The sequence below is a fragment of the Leucoraja erinacea genome, chromosome 3 (genome assembly GCF_028641065.1).
Source record: "Leucoraja erinacea ecotype New England chromosome 3, Leri_hhj_1, whole genome shotgun sequence".
Taxonomy (NCBI): domain Eukaryota; kingdom Metazoa; phylum Chordata; class Chondrichthyes; order Rajiformes; family Rajidae; genus Leucoraja; species Leucoraja erinaceus.
Window position 1 is genome coordinate 4,934,780 of NC_073379.1, and position 20,788 is coordinate 4,955,567.

The 20,788-nt window shown below is 41.5% G+C and overlaps 1 protein-coding gene across 1 annotated transcript in view; it reads right to left on the reverse strand.

Annotated features, from left to right (window-relative positions):
- The window catches only part of LOC129694884 (homer protein homolog 1), a 90,198-nt gene that overhangs the window by 42,126 nt on the left and 27,284 nt on the right, over window positions 1-20,788 (reverse strand). Inside the window, exons 2-4 of the mRNA XM_055631641.1 lie at window positions 9,740-9,896; window positions 5,819-5,950; window positions 2,458-2,550 (exon numbers count right to left, since the gene is read on the reverse strand). Of these exons, the coding sequence (XP_055487616.1) occupies window positions 2,458-2,550; window positions 5,819-5,950; window positions 9,740-9,896 (382 nt within the window). The remainder of the gene's footprint in view (window positions 1-2,457; window positions 2,551-5,818; window positions 5,951-9,739; window positions 9,897-20,788) is intronic.

The window sequence follows — 20,788 nt, forward strand, 5'->3', positions numbered from 1 at the left end:
GACCTCCCCACCATCGAAGGGATCTATCGCAGTCGCTGCCTCAAAAAGGCTGCCAACATCAAAAGACCCACACCATCCTGGCCACACACTCATCTCTCCGTTGCCATCGGGAAGAAGGTACAGGAGCTTGAAATCTGGAACATCCAGGTTCAGGAACAGCTTCTTCCCCACAGCCATCAGGCTATTAAACACAACATTAAACAAACTCTGAACTATAACAGCCTATTGCAGTTTATCTGTTTATTTATGTGTATATACATGGTCTATGGTATAGACACACTGAACTGTTCTGTATTATGCTTACAATATTCTGTTGTGCTGCAGCAAGCAAGAATTTCACTAGTAGACAAAAATGCTGGAGAAACTCAGCGGGTGAGGCAGCATCTATGGACTGAAGGAAATAGGCTAAATGTAACTCTCCCTTGAAAACATCCAGTGAATTGGCCTCCACTGCCTTCTGTTGCAGAGAATTTCACAGGTTCACAACTCTCTAAAAAAGCCTTTCCTCATCTCAGTCCTAAATGGCCTACCCCTTATTCTTAACTGTGACCCCCTGGACTCCCCCAACATCAGGAACATTTTTCCTGGATCTACCCTGTGCAATCCTTTAAGAATCTAATGTTTCTATACGTTTCGGGTCGAAACCCTTCTTCAGACTTTTCTATCATGTGTCCTATCTGTCACGTATCCTATCTGGGACACGTGACAATAAACCTCTTGACTTGATGGACAAGTTGAACCAAAGGGTCTGTTTCCATGCTGTATGACTCAGACTATTCTATAAAGAACAAATGAATGTTTTATTTGACAGAAATGATCTGCATCATAAAAATGTTTTCATTGCATGTATAGGAAATTATTATTGAAAAACATTGAGAAGTTTTTGTTTTTTTTAAATAGAATTTTGTTCTATCTAGTCTGTTGTCAGACATTACAGTAGTTGTAGTACTCTCTCTTTATCCCTCAATTTTACAAGCACTTATTCAACACCTGCTGGAAGTATTGATTTGAGTACCACTATTGTGTCCTCTTCCTACCTATGGTTACAATAGGCTTGGATTTGAACCATTCCAATGTGCAGAGGTCTTGACTGGGAATTTTTTATTGATGGCATGAAGAATTTTAATTCAGTGGCAAAATATTTTCACTCAATGTTGGGATATTAGTGATTTTTTTGATAACAGCTGTCACTCGAATACGCTTCTCAGATTCAGATTCAGATTCAATTTTAATTGTCATTGTCAGTGTACAGTACAGAGACAACGAAATGCATTTAGCATCTCCCTGGAAGAGCGACATAGCAAACGATTTGAATAAATAATAATAAGTGTCCGGGGGGGGGGGGGGGGGGGGGTGGTGATTGGCAGTCACCAAGGTACGTTGTTGAGTAGAGTGACAGCCGCCGGAAAGAAGCTGTTCCTCGACCTGCTGGTTCAGCAACGGAGAGACCTGTAGCGCCTCCCGGATGGTAGGAGGGTAAACAGTCCATGGTTGGGATGAGAGCAGTCCTTGGTGATGCTGAGCGCCCTCCGCAGACAGCGCTTGCTTTGGACAGACTCAATGGAGGGGAGCGAGGAACCGGTGATGCGTTGGGCAATTTTCTCTTTCTCTCTACCCGGCCAAGCTGAGTCAAACCTTTCCAGGGAGTCAGTCCAACAAAGATACAAATAAGGCATGACTGCCAGTGCCAACTAGGTCGCCTTTCCTCACTGCACCTCCATTGTGGCAGAATGGTCATAGTTTTATAGTGAAAGCCTATTCTCGTAGAGTGCAGCTTTCCCTCTGATCGAAAGATAGGTTTCTCAACGAAACCCTGCACTGCTGACTTGAACAAACCATATTTTAGCTCTTGCCCAAATCTGTCCTGATTCTGGGCCAGCCACTTGATGCAAACTTTGAAATGTTAAAGTCGCAATTTTAAATTACATTCCAGGTAATTAAACACATTCTGCATGAGTCATAATGGGTTACTTTGCATAATAAGACCAGAATGAGCAGCCAGTTCCATACAATTACAGGAGGAAATAATTTAACTGGAGAAAAACTTAAAACTATCCAGAATCTGCTTTGCATCGACCCAATTTAGCCCCGTTTAGTGTAAATTGACAAATATTCCATATTAATATTTTTTAAAGCTTAGGATACAATGAGCCAGTAATACTGTGACTGCCCTAGCTCTGTGGACAATTGAATCCAAAGAGCAAGTCAGACACATTTATTCTTGCTGTGTCAGTGTTAGTTCATTCACAAAACCTAGGGAATCTCACCCTCGATTTATTCAAAACGAATTATATTTGCCAGACGTATCTCAGTTTGAGCCGCTCACAGGGTCTGAGTGCTGTGAACTAATGGTGCAGCAGCATAACAGCGAGTAGTAACAATATTGCATCAATGTTAAAGCACACCACATGGCTCTCATTCAAGATCCATGGCAGCATGATCATTAGTGGTACTCACCTGAGAAGGTGTGCTGGTTAATTCCATTTTTTCTTGCATTTTCTCTTTTGCTATTCGAGCTGCATCTTTAAATTCCTGGAACTTCTCAGCAAACTGTATTGGAAAGGTTTATTTTTAGTTAGAGAACAGCAATCTTCTGGTTCAAGTTGCAACACCTACAGATATCTGAACAGGACATTAAATATGTGAAATAGCAAATTCTAAACAATGGGATTTCCTGACATTGAACTCTGCTGAGTGAGAAGCCAAATATAGTTGGTACGAAGTAGGAAGTAGGTTTGGTACAAAGTTAAGTTGCTCATTTAGTTGCAACAGGTTTAATTTACTCAAGTTTGAAGAAACTAGGTCTCATGGTCGCAGATTAACACCAGAGGCACCACTATAGCTATCTTGTTCATAGCTGGTTCAATAAGCCATCTCAATTACATTTACGTTTAATAGGTTCTGCCATCAATACCTCCTGCAGATAAAATTTACTAAGCCAGCGCACGTCCACCACCCATGAATGGTTTTGGGTTAAAGGGAAGCCAGGAAAGCTGCCACATGAATGCAGGACTGTCCATTCATTAAATATCTCTTGTGTAATTGAACCAAATCTACAGGGAACTGGATGGAACTAAAGATTTATTGCCGTCAGTTCTTTTCTGCGAGTCATCTGTGCTGGAACCAACCCTTTTCCTCCAAACCACACCCAATCTAAAATCGGCAACTTCCTCAATTTCCAGACATTATTAAAATCATCCCCTTGAATATTGAAATTATTGTACATGGATTTTTCACACTATCTCATAGAGAATTTGACATTAAACAAAAGGCAATTTGGCACATTGTATCATTGTCAAAAAACAAAAGCGCTGCACATCTCCGAGCACTCTCAGTCGACCTGCAGGTCAGATGGCTCCTCAAGTATACACCCACCACATTAAAATGTAATGCGGATTCCTGCCTCTACACATTGTGCATGAAAATATCATTCTTCAGTTTCCCGCCAATTTTAAGTTTAGATTGATATGGATTAAGTGAAAAAATAGCAATTCATGTCTCGAGATGATATAGAAGACTTGTGCAAATATGGACAACATGCCACATTGCAATGTCTGATTAATTCAGACCGCTCACCCAAAGTATCATCTTCGCCTCCTCAGTTTCAAGGCCAACAACCACAGCTTCTTATCTTTACTCTGATATCTATATTCAGAACTAACATTTGAATACTGGCAACATATGTACAGATGATCTCTATATCTAGAACATAGCACAGGAACAGGTTATTCAGCGCACAATGCCCATAACGAACATGATGCCAAGTATAACTAATCTCCCCTGCCTGCAGATGAACAATGTCTCTCCATTTCCTGCATGGGGTGGAAGATTGCAACCTTCACGTGGTCCGCCCTGTTTCGACTAATGCAATCAACTCGACATGCACACACAGAAGATCAAATAGAACAAGTTGTCCCACAACTTTAGGCTGTGCACGCCACACGAAAGAAGATTTCTTGCATATCCATCCATACATCTTTCCAAAAGCCTCTGACATGCCACTTCTGCCTCCACCAACACCTATGCAGCACATTCCAGAAACCCATCAAAAACATGCCCCACACGTTTCCTTTAAACTTTGCCTCTCATGCCCCTCTAGTCTTTGACATCTCCACCCTGGGGAAAGAGTCTTGTGCTGTAATGTTCTGTGTTCTAAATACAGAGATCATCGATGCCTCTCAATTTTATACACTTCTATCAAATTTCCTCCAAGTCTACGATGCTTTAGAGAAAACAGACATTTTTGTCCAAGTTCTGCCGATAGCCAATATCTTCTAATGCAAACAGCTTTCCGGTAACATTTCCTCCAGACAAATCACTGTTCCTGCACTATGGAGACAGAGCTGTATGCTATACTCAAGACGTGGCCCAATAAGTGTCAAGTACCTTCCAAGCTTTGTCCTGCCCCTTCTCTCTTTCAACTTATTTCTCCTCTTCTCCCCCCACCCCCCCAAAAAAAGGGTCCCGATCCGAAATGTCGCCCACGTATATTCTCCAGAGATGCTGACTGATCTGCCGAGTTACTCTAGCACTTCGTCTTTTTTTGTGTCAAGTGGTGTTCCACCATAATCTCACTGTCTCGTTGTTCTACGCCTCTGGTGGCACTGCATCCCAAATGCCCATTTAAACAGCCATTCTACCTTTGAGTCCGTAGGCAACAAGGCCCCTCTATTCCAACAGAAGTTGACATTCTTCCATTTGTTATATATTCCTTCAACTTGTTGGAAACGGAAATAATTCTGTGGATCAAACTTCAATTACCACAGTCTGCCCAGCTGACCTGAACATCTATATCTTCATGCAGTCTACATTTTTTCTTCACAGTCAATTACATAGCTGCTTTATGCATCATCTGCCATTTTCTTCATCATGCCATCTACACAAATCCAAATCATTGATAAACATAAAAACAGGAAACTCAATTGAGTCCCACTGGATTTTCCCATCACAAAAGCACCAGTCAATCGACCCGTTGCTTCTTTCCATTGAGCTACAGTTGCTGCAGCTCCTCTAGTTAATCTTCCTCACTCCATTTCATTGCTCACATTTTTTTTTTTTTTTTTTTTTTTTTTAAATTGGATATAAATGAACTTACCATACCAATGCAGAACATTCCAAATATCACAACTGGTAACAAAAATATATGAACCTCAGCCTTGTTCAGTTCTACATTATAAAATCAATATTTTGCCAAGTCATTTTCACCACGTTGTCCACTATTACATCTACTGTTTTCTAAGCTTAATCCAATATGAAGAGGAAAATACTAACATCTCAATTTTGACAGCTTGGTTATTCTGTTGCTAAATGACATGGATTAAGTGAAGAACTGGAAAATTTCTGTCTTGTCAAGGTGAAGGTTTTTATGCAAATACCTGGATAATATGCCTCTGCCATTCTTTCTATCAATTAGCTTTCTGAATGTTGCATTGATCATTAACTACAGAAGTACAGTCCCTGGCTGGCTTTACTATGAAGTAGAAAAAACACAAATTGGTAGATTGGAATCATGTAGGTATCAACATACAGATGCCATAAAGACAACTGCTGATCATAACATGCAACTCAATATCCTGGGATGTTAAATGCTATATGTAAATTAAAGTTACTGAACTATCCAAGTAAAATACATTTTCTATATTAATTAATTCATCACTATTAATTTCTTGTCTATGCGCTTGATATTAGTGTCAAATTTTCCAGAATTTAAAGCTAATCCAATTACAATTACAACTAGGCAAATCAGAACATTTCCCCCAAATTAGTGCACAATGGAAACAATATACAAACAATAGCAAAAAGAAAAATCATCACGTACTTTTGTCAGATGGTGCTCGGAGGAAAAACCTAGACCATAGACTGTATTGGCACGGCTGTCTGGCCATTGACCAAACTTCTGAGACGTTTTTGTAAATGTCATATTTGGAGTAATTGTGCTGTTGATTATTGCCTGAAAGAGAAAAATGTTAATGTTAAGAATCATATCATTCAAAACACATTTTGAGAGTTTAAAGAAAGATCATTGGCTCTGCATTCTGTAATCTTGCTAATTGACCACTTGGAAGTTCAAATCTCGACAGGGGTATTTCATAGAACATAGAACTGCATAACACAAACAGGCCCTTTGGCCCACAAAGTGCATGTGAACCACGATGCTAAATTACATGAATCAATTCAAAGTGCAATTAGCAGAAATTGGCATCCATAAATAGTACAGGTGTCAGAGATTATGGGGAAAAGGCAGGAGAATGAGGTTAGGAGGGATAGAAAGATCAGCCATATTGAAAAGGCGGAGTATACTTGATGTGCCCAATGGCCTAATTCTACTCCTATCACTTATGACCTTGTTATCCAGCAAATCAAAAAATGCCAGGTTACCAGAGTTTTACTATCTCAAAGCCAGTATCAAAAGTGGATAGCATGTGATATTCCCATGCACCACTGTGCCCCCTCTGCCTTCATCATGGAATACGCTTGTGGAAAACTATTTCTCAGTCGTCATTATAGCGTAGGTTGGGAGAGATCACAATTTGTTAATCAAAATATTTCACAATTTAAAAAAGTTAAGATCAATTATTAATCTACAGAATATCTGTGGATCGGAAAAAACTTTACAACAGATCCCCGTTCCCACGGTATATTAATTTAAACTGATCACATCTATACCCTTCTAGTCCCTGCCTGTTCATGTGCCTGTCGAAATGCCTGGTAACCATTGCTATGGTAACAGCTTCCACCATTTCCCATGGCACCTACCATTTTCTGCTTGCTTTACAAATTTCCTTTAAATTTACCCCCTCTCACCTTAAAGCCATGCCCTTACGATTTGACAGTTCCGTCCTGGGAAACAGATAGTCTATGCCCGACTTGATAATATATACTTTGTGAGGGAGCCCTTAGCCTTTGTAAGACCAAAACCCATCCAGGTTTGCCCCACCTTTCCTTGCAGCTAATGTAGTCCAATCCAGGCAACATTCAGGTGAACCTCTTCTGCACCTTCTCCATTCACCATATCCTTAATGTAAAGTGGGGCACCAGAGCTGCATAACACTCTAAATGTGGCCAAACCACAATTTTAAGCTGCAAAATGACTTCCTGATGAGTATATGCAATAGCCCAACTGATAAAGACAATTCTGACGCAAGCCTTCGTTGCCACCTTAACCATATTACCACTTTCGGGGAGCTAAGGACTTGCACCCCAAAATTCCACTGAGTATCAATTCCCCTTAGGGTTCACCCGAGTTTTCTAAATAACTTCCTTTTAAATTTGACATCCCACAGAGCAACACCACACTTTTTTCCAGATTAAGCTTAATTTGCCATTTCTCGACACATATTTCTAACTCAGACAGCATAGAAACAGGCCCTTTGGGGCCAGCCTATCCATGCCAACCAAGACACCCATCTAAGATAGTCCCATATCTCTGTTTGCTCCATATCCCTTCAAACAATAGCTATCCATGTACAGTCTATACCTTGTTGAATCATTTGCCAATCTTCCTCATTATCTTAAACTCCAATGTTTGTGTTGCCTGCAAATATAATCAGCCATCTCTACATTTATGTTCAAATCATTTATATTTCAAACTACGAGGTCCCTTGACATGTTCCTTGCAGAACATTGCTCCGAATACCTGCAGTCAGAATAACACCCCTCCAACATTACCCAGTCTTCTAATACCAGGCCAATTTTGATTAGTATGAGTGTCAGAGGTTATGGGGAGAAGGCAGGAGAATGGGGTTAGGAGGGAGAGATAGATCAGCCATGACTGAATGGTGGGGTAGACTTAATGGGCCAAAATGCCTAATTCTACTCCTATTCCTTATGACCTTAATTTCAGAGAACAGCTTATTTGTGAACATTTAATGATTTTAACCCTTAGGCAGTCATTTGGTTTACTGAACTCCGAGTGAAGTCTAAAGTGGCCTCACAGCTTATTCTTGATCATATTACATTAGGAAAACAAATTAATTTTAAAGTATTGAACAGAAACATAGAAAATATGTACAGGAGGAGGCCATTCGGCCCTTCAAGCCAGCACCGCCATTCATTGCGATCATGGTTGATCATCCACAATCAATCAAGATTTATTAATCACATACACAATAAAGTGCAGTGAAATGAATTTGCCAGCAGCGGTACAATAAAAAAAGAACACACAATACACAATAAACATTTAACACAAACATCCACCACAGCATTCTTCACTGTGGTGGAAGGCACAAAGTATAGTCAGTCCATTTTCCCCTGTGGTCGGGGCCATAACCTCAGTAACCCTTGCCTGCCTTCCCCCCTATATCCCTTGATTATAACGGAGTCAGGGGATATGACGAGAAGGCTGGAATGGGGTGTACTGATTGGGGATGATCAGCCATGATCATATTCAATGGCGGTACTTGCTCAACGGGCCGAATGGCCTACTCCTGCACCTATTGTCTATTCCGCAATCCCCAAGAGCTTTATTTAACTTTCTTTTAAATTCATCCAGTGAATTGGCTTCCACTGCCTTCTGTGGCAGAGAATTCCACAAACTCACAACTCTCTGGGTGAAAAAGTTATCTCATCTCAGTTTTAAATGGCCTCCCCTATATTCTTAGACCGTGGCTCCTGGTTCTAGACTCCCCCAACACTGGGATTATTTTTCCTGCACCTATCTTGTCCAGTCCTTTTTATAATTGTATATGTTTCTATAAGATCCCCTCATCCTTCTAAATTCCAGTGCAGGAATAGACCATTCGGCCTTTCGAGCCAGCTGGAGTAACACATATTGGAAAAGGTGATGATATGATGTATGATAAGGAAAACTACTCTAAAGCCAAATAAATTTACTGGGAACGAGAGGCAAAATGTAGCCAAGGTTATCACTCTTCTGGTGGATAGTTCCGATTTCAGCTTATCAAATTAAATTGCCAATTTCAAGGAACTATGCTTGCACTCAAGACCCTTCGGAATATTAATGTCCCTGACATTCACTAGTTATGTGGTTGCCAAAACATACAATTAGAACAATAATAATTGATGGAAACAAACCATTGAAAAATTGAGACAAAACTGGCGTGAGACTTCAAGACATTATGTCAGTGTGCAAGGGCAATCCAGGCATAAACTAAGATTAAGGAAGCCCAAAAGACAATGCCAATTTAAGTCACAAGAGACTGCAGATGCTGGAATCTGGAGCAAAAGAAAACTATTGGACTAACAGTAGATCAGCATCTGTGGGGAAGAAAGGAACTATCCATGTTTCAAGTCATGGCCTTTCATGATTCTTGATCCAAAACATTCACAAATCCTTCTCTTCCTTGTTAATGAAAAAAATAAATAAAAGAAAATACCTTCAAAAACAAGGTACCTGTACTGCAAACTTAATTTTACAAAGTCAAGAATTGAAAAAAGATTAGGATTTATGATTGATCAAACAGATATCTTCACAGTGCAAGAGTCACTGAAAAAGGGTATAGCTGGGACGGTGGAGAATGAGAGCCCATATTTCTTATCTATGTGAGCCACTGTGGGCTTGAGAGATCAAATTATATCCTTCTGCCATAATGATTGGTCTTGCCTCAAAAGAGACTACAATGGCAGGGGAAATTACCAGATTGGCTTCAGGAGTTTAAATTACAAAAAAACAAATCTTTGTTAATCCATTTATCGACTTGTATGCTTTTGCACTAATGGCCTGAAGTCAGGGAAACTAAATGGTGTTGCATGAGAAATTGTACTTGCAAGCATTTCTCACCTTTGACCCATCAAGGCTGATTATTCTGTAGACATTTCTTGTACTGTCATAGAAGTAGGACACAGTCACAGCATGTTTGCTGGTGGGAACCCAGTTCTTCTTTGTAGTGGGATCAATCTGGAAGACATGGGCTCGTGTGCTGAAAATGGGCTGTTCCCTGAAAAGCAAAAAGGTAAGACGCTCTGATAAATTGCTCTATTCACTTCAGTCTTCATTAAAAATTGAAAGTCTTTGAAGGTCTCAATTACACTTGAGCTATTCATTCATTCAGCACATTTAACAACTAAAGAGACACAAAATAAAGCTCTACCACTTGCAAATGAACATCCTGCTAATGTTTCGCAACGTCAATATTCAGGAATGATTCCATTTCTTTTCTAAAATAAACTTGCTTTATTAAAAAATATTATTAGACGATAAATCTGATCATTGGTAAATTGTGGCGGGGCTGTAAATAAGAGCGATATAATTCAGAGGGACATAAAACGGATGGGAAAATGAGGGATAAGGATAAGATCTTTACAGGACACAAAGAGGTAGAGCTAGTTATTCATAGGCGACTAGTGGACACACGGTAGAGTTGTTGCCTTCCAGCGCTGGAGACCTGGGGTCGATCCTGACTACAGGTGCTGTCTGTACGGAGGTTGTACGTTCTCCCCGTGACCGTGTGGGTTTTCTCAGAGATCTTCAGTTTCCTCCCACACTCCAAAGACGTACGGGTATGTAGGTTAATTGGCTTGGTGTATGTGCAAATTGTCCGTAGTGTGTAGGATAGTGCTAATGTGCAAAGATTGCTGGTCAGTGCGGACTCAGTGAGCCGAAGCGCCTGTTTCCGCGTTGTATCTCAAAATTAAAACTAAACCTTGTGATGGTGGTGAGTGGAGTAGTTACGTGCCGATCAATGTGCGTGGTGGTTGAAACAGGTTGGTGTTAAATTGTATAAAAAACAACAGCAAAGTCAAGAAAGATTTCTCCATCAAAGCTACATAGGGCAGCTGGCAGGCACGGAAATCGCTATCAAAACATGGGGGGGACGGGGGGGGTCACAATTGCTTGGCGGCCACTCGCGCATGCGCATACTCACACATACACGCGAGGCTTCGGAGGCTTCAGCCATGGGCCTTGTGGACGGTAATTACGGGAATAACGGCCTAGGCTTACGACCAGCATGGAGAAGCAGCGCTAAATGCAGCTCAACTCTACCTGTCTCGCCGGTTAACCTACAGCCCTGCCTTGACTGACGGGACACCAGTCCGGAGCTTCTCCGCGCTGTCTGTATACCTGGGCTGTCGTTCCCGCAAGTCCAGGCAGGGCTGTAGGTTAACCTGGCGGGACAGGCAGAGTTGAGCTGGGTTTGGTGCTGCTTCTCCGCATTGGCTGTGGGCCTGGGGGCACCGCTCCCGCCTGACTCCCGATGTCTCTGGCCGCCCGCGGGCGTGGTGGGGGCACTCGGGTGGGGATGGGGATGGTCCGGTGACGGTTCGGCAGCGATTGCAGCGCCGGAGACCCGGGGTCGATCCTGGCTGCGGATGAGGCGCAGGTCTGTGTCCAGGGCTGCCGAGATTGTTTTTCGCTTGTGACCCAAGACCTGGGCATGCAATTCAAGCTCCGCTCTGATGTTTGCTCCACCAGGACGTCTCCCGCCTCCAATCACCGCGCTCTATCCTCAGTCTCACCCCCTACTTACGCGTCTGACCGACACCTCCCTCCTCCAATCATCGCGTTGAATCATCATATCCCGCCCCCATTGCATACTGACTAACGTCTCTCTTGTCCAATCGGCCCTCGATCATCAGTCCCACCTCCTGTCTCGTGGAAAGCAGAGATTTCACTGAATTTTAAAATCCGGATTACAAACAAATGGGGGGTTTGGTCTCAAAACAGTGGGGGGGGGGGGGGGGGGGGGGGGGGGGGGGGGAGACACGTGTGTCCCCTGGCTCCCCCAGGATTTCCACCCCTGGCTGGTAGAGCGATAGAACCAGTGTGACCAGGTGATCAAAGGTCAGAGTGGACTAGGTGGGCCTTGGCGCCTGTTTCCATTATCATAAAGTGCATATTTGTAATATTTGTTACAAGGCATTCACTGCCAAATTTGGACGGCGAACAGAGTTTGTACAAGCGCACCAAGGCCCATAAAATAGCTTTAAAGCATCAGCACTCCCTGTTAGAAGTTTAAGGGAAACTTGTGTATGGTTGAAAACCAAAGTTAAACATTTTAAGGATTGATGAAAGGCAGCCACCTAATTTCATATCCAGTATTAACGCAAGCTGCTGCCACATCAGCTCAGCGCTTAAGTTTTGCATCTAAACAAAATCAATAAGACTAGGCAATTAAATGTTTTATCACACAAATTATTTAAACAAGCTGTTAATCAACAACCAAAGCTATAGAACACATTCAAATTATGTTAAAAGTGTTCCTCAAAATGCTGGCAAACAATTTTCCACCCAATTCATGATAAGGGAATAGTTTTTTGGTTTTTTTTAAATCAATTCTATTGAAGGTACTGTACTATTAACAGGCCTTCGGGACCACTTTTAAACAACAACCCCACCCTGTCACAGACATTGCTCTGGTATTTAAATTGGTGGAGCAGGTTAGGGGATAAATGTGTCAGTTTTCAGAATTGTACTGGTTCCGCAGAAACGGACACTAGCCTGGAACATCATCCACTGCATTCACCGTAAATGTTGCCCGACCTTGAATATTTCCAAATTTTTCTTTTTTTTAAAAAAACGACAATTAACTTTGGTTGTATTATCTGTAGTATGCAATGACTTGATCGGAAACTAACTGATTACTACGCAGCCAAATAAAGCAAAGTATCCAAACTCATTGTTTGATGATATATCAAGGTATGGTGCATTTGAAAATACTGCAAAGTGTGCAATTAGGATTGTCTGACTATGCCGTTTCCAAAATAAAAGTTAATTTTGCTGGTATCTGTCTTATGGCAGTCCAAGTTACTTTGCCACAGCCTACAACCAAGATGTATAATCTTACATTAAACTGTTGAAGTTAAAATGAAGACACTCACTGAAAAGTGCAGTGTTTGATTCAACCTGCAATTCCACAGGTATTGAGGACACTCATGACAGAGTTTGAACAGATAACGGACATGGAATAAATGTAACCACATTTGTACCAGGTAAATAATCACCATCAGGTCTCTAACAACCTCCCTAACCTTTAATGCATTACAGATGCTGAATCCACTACTACCATCATCTTTGGGAATACAAATGAACGGAAATGTAATGGGACCAGCAACACACACTGTTTCAAGAACGGGCATTCAAGGACAGTCTGGGAATTCTGTAGACACCAACTCCAAAGCCTCCGCAGTCAAATTCGTGAAGGTTCCTCTATTTAACAAATATATGCAAATATATTCACCACACGGACAAAAGTGACAAGTTATCAATACCTTAAACAGCATGGACAATTTGGGCTGAAGTGCCTGTTGCCATGCTGCATAGCTGTGACTACAACAATTAGATGTAGGTAGTGAATGCCAGCATGCCAGTAATACAATGATCCTGCATATTTAGAGAGTCATAGACTCGGAGTAATACAGTGTGGAAACAGGCCCTTCAGCCCAACTTGCCCACACCAGCCAACATGTCCCAGCTACACTAGTCCCACCTGCCTGCGTTTGGTCCACATCCCTCCAAACCAGTCCTATCCATGCATAAAGATATTTTAATTCTTGAATACAGCCAATAGATTCAAGTACTTACATTGATATTGTGCTTATCACAATTGAATTTAGAATACCAATGATTTTGGCTCTCGTTTTCATAATTGTAATACATCAAAATCCTTGAAAGTTTACAACCACTGCCATGCTGTTCCGAACCAACTTGATTCATACATTCAAACACACTGAATAAAATTACAGCCGAAACAAAAGCTGAAACAAGCTTTCATTCAATCCTGCAAAACCACCACGGTTGGACTGGAACACACAGCTGCAGCCCAAATTACTACAATCAACGCTCCTGAAGTGTTCATGGAAGCAAGGCAAGATAGGAGGTCACACTTTACATGCCCAATTCATTTTAAAATAATTCTCCAACAAATCTGCAAATGTGTGGTTTGCATAGAACAGAACAGTCAGCACTCGAACAGGAGATAGACACAAAATGCTGGAGTAACTCAGGACAGGCAGCATCTTTGGAGAGAAGGAAGGAATGGATGATATTTCAGGTCAAGACCCTTCTTCAGACTGAGTTAGGTGAGAGGGAAGCGAGATATGGAAAGGGTACAAAGAACAGGCGAGGCGTGATAAGAACAGATCAAAGCAGACAATGGTCAAGGAAATAGAACAGACTTTTTGGCCCACAATGTCTGTGCCAAGCAAGATGCCAAATTTAAATGATCTCTGCTGCCTGGACCTGATGCGCGTCCCTCAATTCCCTGGGTGTTTGTGTGCCTTTATTAAAGCTTCACCAGCATCCCTGGCAGCACATTCTAAGCACCCACAATTCTGTGTAGAAAATATGGCCTGCAAATCTCTTTTAAAATTTCCCCCCACTGACCTTAAAACCATGCCTGTGACTCTAAGATCTCCACCCTGGGGGAAAAAAAGGTGGTGTTTACCCGATGTCTTCAATTTTATATATTTCTATCTGGTCTCTTCCTTAGCCTTCGCTCTGAAGAAAACTAACCAAGTTTGTCTAATCTCTCCTTGGAGATCCAGGTAGCATCCTGGTCAACCTCTTTGGCATCCTCCTGCTATCATGTACGTCCTGCAATGGGACAGCCACAACTGCAGACAATACTCCAAATACAGTTTAATCAAAGTTTTAGAAAGCTGCAACATGCCTTCCTGAATCTTATATTCAATGCCCAGAACCGATGAAAGCAAATATATCATACTCCTTCTTTATCACCAGCTACATTTTTTAGTTTAAAGATACAGCGTGGAAACGGGTCCTTCGGCCCACCGAGTCAGTGCCGATGAGGCTCACCCATACACTAGTTTTATCCGAGACTAGGACAACTTACAGCAGCCAAATCACTTACAAACCTGCATGTCTAGAATGTGGGAGGAAATGGGAGCACCTGGAGAAAACGCACAGTCACAGGGAAACTCTGCACAGAAAGCACCTGTAGTTAGGATTGAACTGGAGTCTCTGGCACTAAGGCAGCAGCTCTACCGCTGTGCCATCCACGTGATACTATTTTCAGGGAGCTATGGCCCAGGACACCAAGATCCTTCTGTTAAGCATCTTACCGTTAGCCGTATACTTTACGCTAAGTTACATTCAATACCCCGAAGTGCAGCACTTTGCACTTGCTCGATTAAATCCCACCAGCCATTGTTGCCCATCTATAATCTGTTACTGATCTATATCCTGTTGTAACCGTCGACAATTTCTTCCCAATCCACAACTCCACTGATTTTTGTGTCGTATGCAAACTTACTAACCCAACCCATCCACGTTTATGTCCAAATCATTTATATATATCAGAAACAAGAGGTGTCGCACTGTTCCCTGCATTAGACCATTGTTCACAGACCTCCAGTCGGAATATTACCTTTCCACCACGATGATGCTCATCCTGAATTTTATTTTAGTAAAAACGCTTGAAACTGAAATCAATTTATTTTCCATTTTCCAATTGGAAGATTTATCGAATGACTTCCCCATCATGCTCATTTTTGATGTTCACACTGCTTCAGAGGCAAAATAATGCCACTCTTTTCTGCATCTCCCAACTGGAGTTCAGCAAGCAGTATTGAGAGTTTAGTCTCAATGAATCTACTTGATAATTAATACCTCAATGTTTATTACTGGATTGCTTGAAGCAGCAGCTCAGAGATTTAGAAACTCAGCAAGCAAAATATTTAATTTAAATTGAGTGAGTAATGATCACAGTCATTTTCTCTTTCCCTTGGGATCGAGAATGACTTGCTTCCACTGAGGAGTGCAAGGTGCTTGTGCGATTTCCATTATGTGGAATAGCTATTGTTCACCTACTATCACAGTGTCTTAACAATGATAATTTAGCCTGACAGTTATGCCCCTGTCCCACTTAGGAAACCTGAACGGAAACCTCTGGAGACTTTGCGCCCCACCCAAGGTTACCGTGCGGTTCCCGGAGGTTCTCTGAGGTTTTTGTCAGTCTCCCTACCTGCTTCCACTTCCTGCAACCTCCAGCAACCACCTGCAACCTCCGGGAACCACCCGGAAACCTTGGGTGGGGCGCAAAGTCTCCAGAGGTTTCCATTCAGGTTTCCTAAGTGGGACAGGGGCATAAGGAGGTTCAATACAAATGGAGTCTCCACTGTGCTGCATAGGTTTAACAAAAAAACACACACACACACACAATGTACTCTAACACTCACAGATACACAATCTTTCTCGTCTCTCCCCCCACCCCCCATTCTCCTCCCTCAGCCTGTATTCGATCTGTTGCCCCCAACTACCTCTTTCCTTTCAATAGATGCACTATAGAAAGCACACACGTAATTTATGTAAAATAATTAGGTAACATTATGTAAAATAATATGTGTTATGATTGTGTTTATAATTTGTTTGGTTGTTTTGTTGTTCCGCGAGCATTGCCACTTTCATTTCACTGCACATCTCGTATGTGTATGTGACAAATAAACTTGACTTGACTTGACACTGTCAGTTTGAATCACAACTTGGTTTGGGAACAGCTCTGCCCTAGACTTGTGGACGTGGCCCAGTCCGTCACACAGACCAGACTCCCCACCACTGACTCCATTTAAACTTCACATTGCCTCAGGAAAGCAGCCAACATAATCCAGGACCTTTTCCACCGATCATTCCCTCCTCTTCCTGCTCCTGTTGGGTAGAAAATATTAAAAGCTTGAAAGCACGTACCGCCAAACTCAGGAGCCGTTTCTTCCCTTCTGCTACCAGCCTTATTTAGTTGAGATTATTTTCACCTGTATCGAGGTACAGTGAAAAGCTTCCCGTCCCAATTGTCCAATCTACCTCTTTGCAGCCATTAGATCCTCTCTTGAATTTCTAGGCTACAATGCTGAGAAACTATATTCTGTAATGTATTTCTCTTTGCTGTACCTGTTGTACTTGTTATGGGTTAGTTGTGTTCATGTACCGTTTTATCTATTTCAATTGGACAGCACAAAAGATTTTCAGTGTCTCTACTGTCGTGACAATAAACCAATACTAACTACTTACCGAGGGCCTGTTCCCTCAGCTCCTACATACACCCTCCTAGTTACTCTGTTCCTTTTCCTTTCCAGTCTCGATTGCCACACATCCACCCCACCCTCTCCAGATGCTGGTTATTTTGCCCCCTTTTCTGAGGTTGTCCCCCTGTATGCCAACCAATTACTTGTTTAAGAAGGAACGGCAGATGCTGGAAAATCGAAGGTACACAAAAATGCTGGAGAAACTCAGCGGGTGCAGCAGCATCTATGGAGCGAAGGAAATAGGCAACATTTCGGGCTGAAGAAGGGTTTCGGCCTGAAACGTTGCCTATTTCCTTCGCTCCATAGATGCGGCTGCACCCGCTGAGTTTCTCCAGCATTTTTGTGTACCTGCCAACCAATTACCATTGACACCAGCCAGGCTACCCAAAGCATACAGCCTTTCCCATGAGCATGGGAGGGTGGGGCCAGTGGAGTGTAAAAGGGATGTGGGGGCATAAAAAGAGTGCAGTATTCAGATCCCCAAGCACAGGGTCACTTTCTGCAGAATGCAGATTTCTACTGGATTTCCTCACCTGCAGGGAATATATGCCATTCTCTGGGGGGCAACACAAAAAGCACCTACATCAATGTTCGATTTTAAAAGCTTGACTATAAAGTGTATTTATTGAAGGTTGCGCCCAATCTTCCCTGCTTAGGAGCAAATCCTCGACGTCAGCTACCAATATCCCCCTCTCAGCAGATTCAAATCATCCTCTGGAGACTGTATAACCATGGAAACACATTCCCAGCAACATTAAACCTCCAGCATTAACCCTGTTGATCGTGGAAAAAAAAAAAATCTCCACTCTTCTAAAGGATACATTTAACATGAGTTCCCCCTAAACAGATCCACCAAACATAAACATAACACAAAATTAACCATCAACCTTGCTTGATATAATTTGCTTGATACAAAAACATAATCTTGTATTTACAGTGTCAATGTCACTGAGCATGTGTTTGCAATACAATCCATTCTATAGCAACAGTTAGAAACATAGAAAAACAGATGCAGGAGTAGGCCAATCGGCCCTTCGAGTCAGCACCGCCATTCAATATGACCATAGCTGATCATCTAAAATCAGTACCCCGTTCTGATTTTTTTCCCCCATAATCCCTTGATTTCTTTAGCCCCAAGAGCTAAATGTAACTCTTGAATATCTCCTAAATAAATGAAATTGGATCATAAAACTCTAACCAATTAAAATGTTGATATTAAACTTGCATAAGCTTGTCGTAAGAATAGTTCAAGGTCACAAGTACAGTGATTTTGTTTTGCATACAACTCAGTAAAATCTTACGAAACACAAGCAGAATCATACAAGAATGCAACAGTAATAAGTTATACCAAGGCAATCCACAAGTGTCGGCATGTTTCTGGCACCATCTTGTATCCTACAAGTATAAACTGCAAAATAGTAAAGAGTCAATAGTAATATGGATTTGTAGCCATTTCAGCACTTTGATAATAGGAAACCCATTTGGCGGTCTAGAAAAGTTAAGGATCAATTCCAGGAATGGATGAAACATAGAAACATAGAAATTAGGTGCAGGAGTAGGCCATTCGGCCCTTCGAGCCTGCACCGCCATTCAATATGATCATGGCTATGATCATCCAACTCAGTATCCAGTACCTGCCTTCTCTCCATACCCCCTGATCCCCTTAGCCACAAGGGCACATCTAACTCCTTCTTAAATATAGCCAATGAACTGGCCTCAACTACGCTCTGTGGCAGAGAGTTCCAGAGATTCCCCACTCTCTGTGTGAAAAAAGTTCTTCTCATCTCAGTTTTAAAGGATTTCCCCCTTATCCTTATGCTGTGACCCCTTGTCCTGGACTTCCCCAACATCGGGAACAATCTTCCTGCATCTAGCCTGTCCAACCCCTTAAGAATTTTGTAAGTTTCTATAAGATCCCCTCTCAATCTCCTAAATTCTAGAGAGTATAAACCAAGTCGATCCAGTCTTTCTTCATAAGACAGTCGTGACATCCCAGGAATCAGTCTGGTGAACCTTCTCTGCACTCCCAGGGTTAATGAAAGAAAGGTTGGAGGTGGAGTAGGAATTCATGAGGGCAGAAAAGTCAAGGCACCAGTTCAATAAAATGAATAAACCATTGGGTACATTTTCAAACATGCATACGTTTGCGCTATGGCAAAAAAAAAAAACCTGGAAGGCCGCAATGCCAATGTAAATTTGGTCCCAAGGTTACCCAATAACATTAGCAGCTGCAGTTGACAGATATGAACTGTGCAGACTGGGTTAATCTAGGCTCTGCAATCAATCACTCCCCGCATTGTTCCATTAAAGGCAGCAAGTATTGGTTCAGTAAAGTGGGAAATTGCACTGGATGCCAACAGCAGTTACTGATTGGTTGGCACACAATTTGCATTTTAGCTGCTGACTCCAGTACATTATTGCTTAAATTAGAATTGACAATGAAGGTTTCCACACAGTAAAAATGCTTTACACAATTGGCTTATTTGGTGACAGGGAGAGGTCGCGGGAGGGAAAAAGAGAAGTCATCGAATAGGGAAACTGAAAATTGTTCTCTTCCATCTCCAAATTTGACAAAGCACAAAGTATTCTAAATGAATCAAATGTTATTATGGACTACATCAAAATACAGCAGTTAAAATATACTGTACAGACACGCAGATGGCAGTATTTGAATAGTTGTGGTTTTGGAACATAATACTTTTTTTCTATTTTAACCCACATTAAAATACAAATACTGATATAAGTGTATCATAGAGTCATAGGAGAGTCATGCAGTACAGAAACAGGCCCAAGATACCCCATCTACACTAGTTCCATGCCTATGTTTGCTCCAAATGCCTCTAAAGGTTTTCTATCCATGTACCTGTCCAAATGTCTTTTAAATATTGTTATAGTATCTGCCTCAATTACCTCTTCTGCCAGCTCGTTCCATGTACCCTCGACCCTGTGTCGACAAAGCTGTCTCTCGGGTTCCTATTAAATCTTTACCCTCACTTTAAACTTATGTCTCCTGGTTCTTAATTCCCCAACTTTAGGGAAAAGACCATTTACCCTATCAATTCCCCTCATGAGCATAGACACCTCTAAGATCACCCAGCCTCCTGTGCTCCAAGGAATAAAGTCCAAGCCTGTCCAACCACTCCCTATAACTCAGGGCCTCAAGTCCTGACAACATCCCCAGATCTTTTCTGTGCAACTTATAATATCTTATATATCTTGAAATAATATTATTTATATATATTTATATATTAATCATCTTAATCTTATATCATAATAACTAAATATCTTGAATAATTACTCCCCCAAAAACTTAAAATGTTTGCATTGCATATTTCTTACAATTTAGCCTCCTGGAGAATAAAGTTATTTCTAGAGGTGGACAAATAGTTCCACCCTGTATAAGCCATCTCACTTTGAGGGTATTCTTGTTGTACAAAACAACAAATGCCAGAACATTTTATTGAAAAATTTGTTGAATATGAAAGTTATTAAATGTGTCCAACACTATAAACATTTTTCTACTCTTCAATACGTTCTACTTCTCAACTCTTTCTAACGCATATCTTGGTCCACCTCAAAAATATTTTGTAAGCAAATAAACTTGTAAGCAATAAAAAATGAAAATAAAACACAAAGGAAAACAAACAAATAAGTAACTCAAATAATATCGTTCATGTTCAAAAGGGGTAAGAAGACGTTCGAAAACTTTTCAGGTCCTACCCCCTCTTATTTTCTATACATTTTCATGGAAAAACAAAATAATGGGAACAAATGGACCCAAAATCTGTTGAACAGTCCACATACAAGAAATAACCAAACAGAAAAGAAAATCTCTGGTCCAGCTCATAACCAT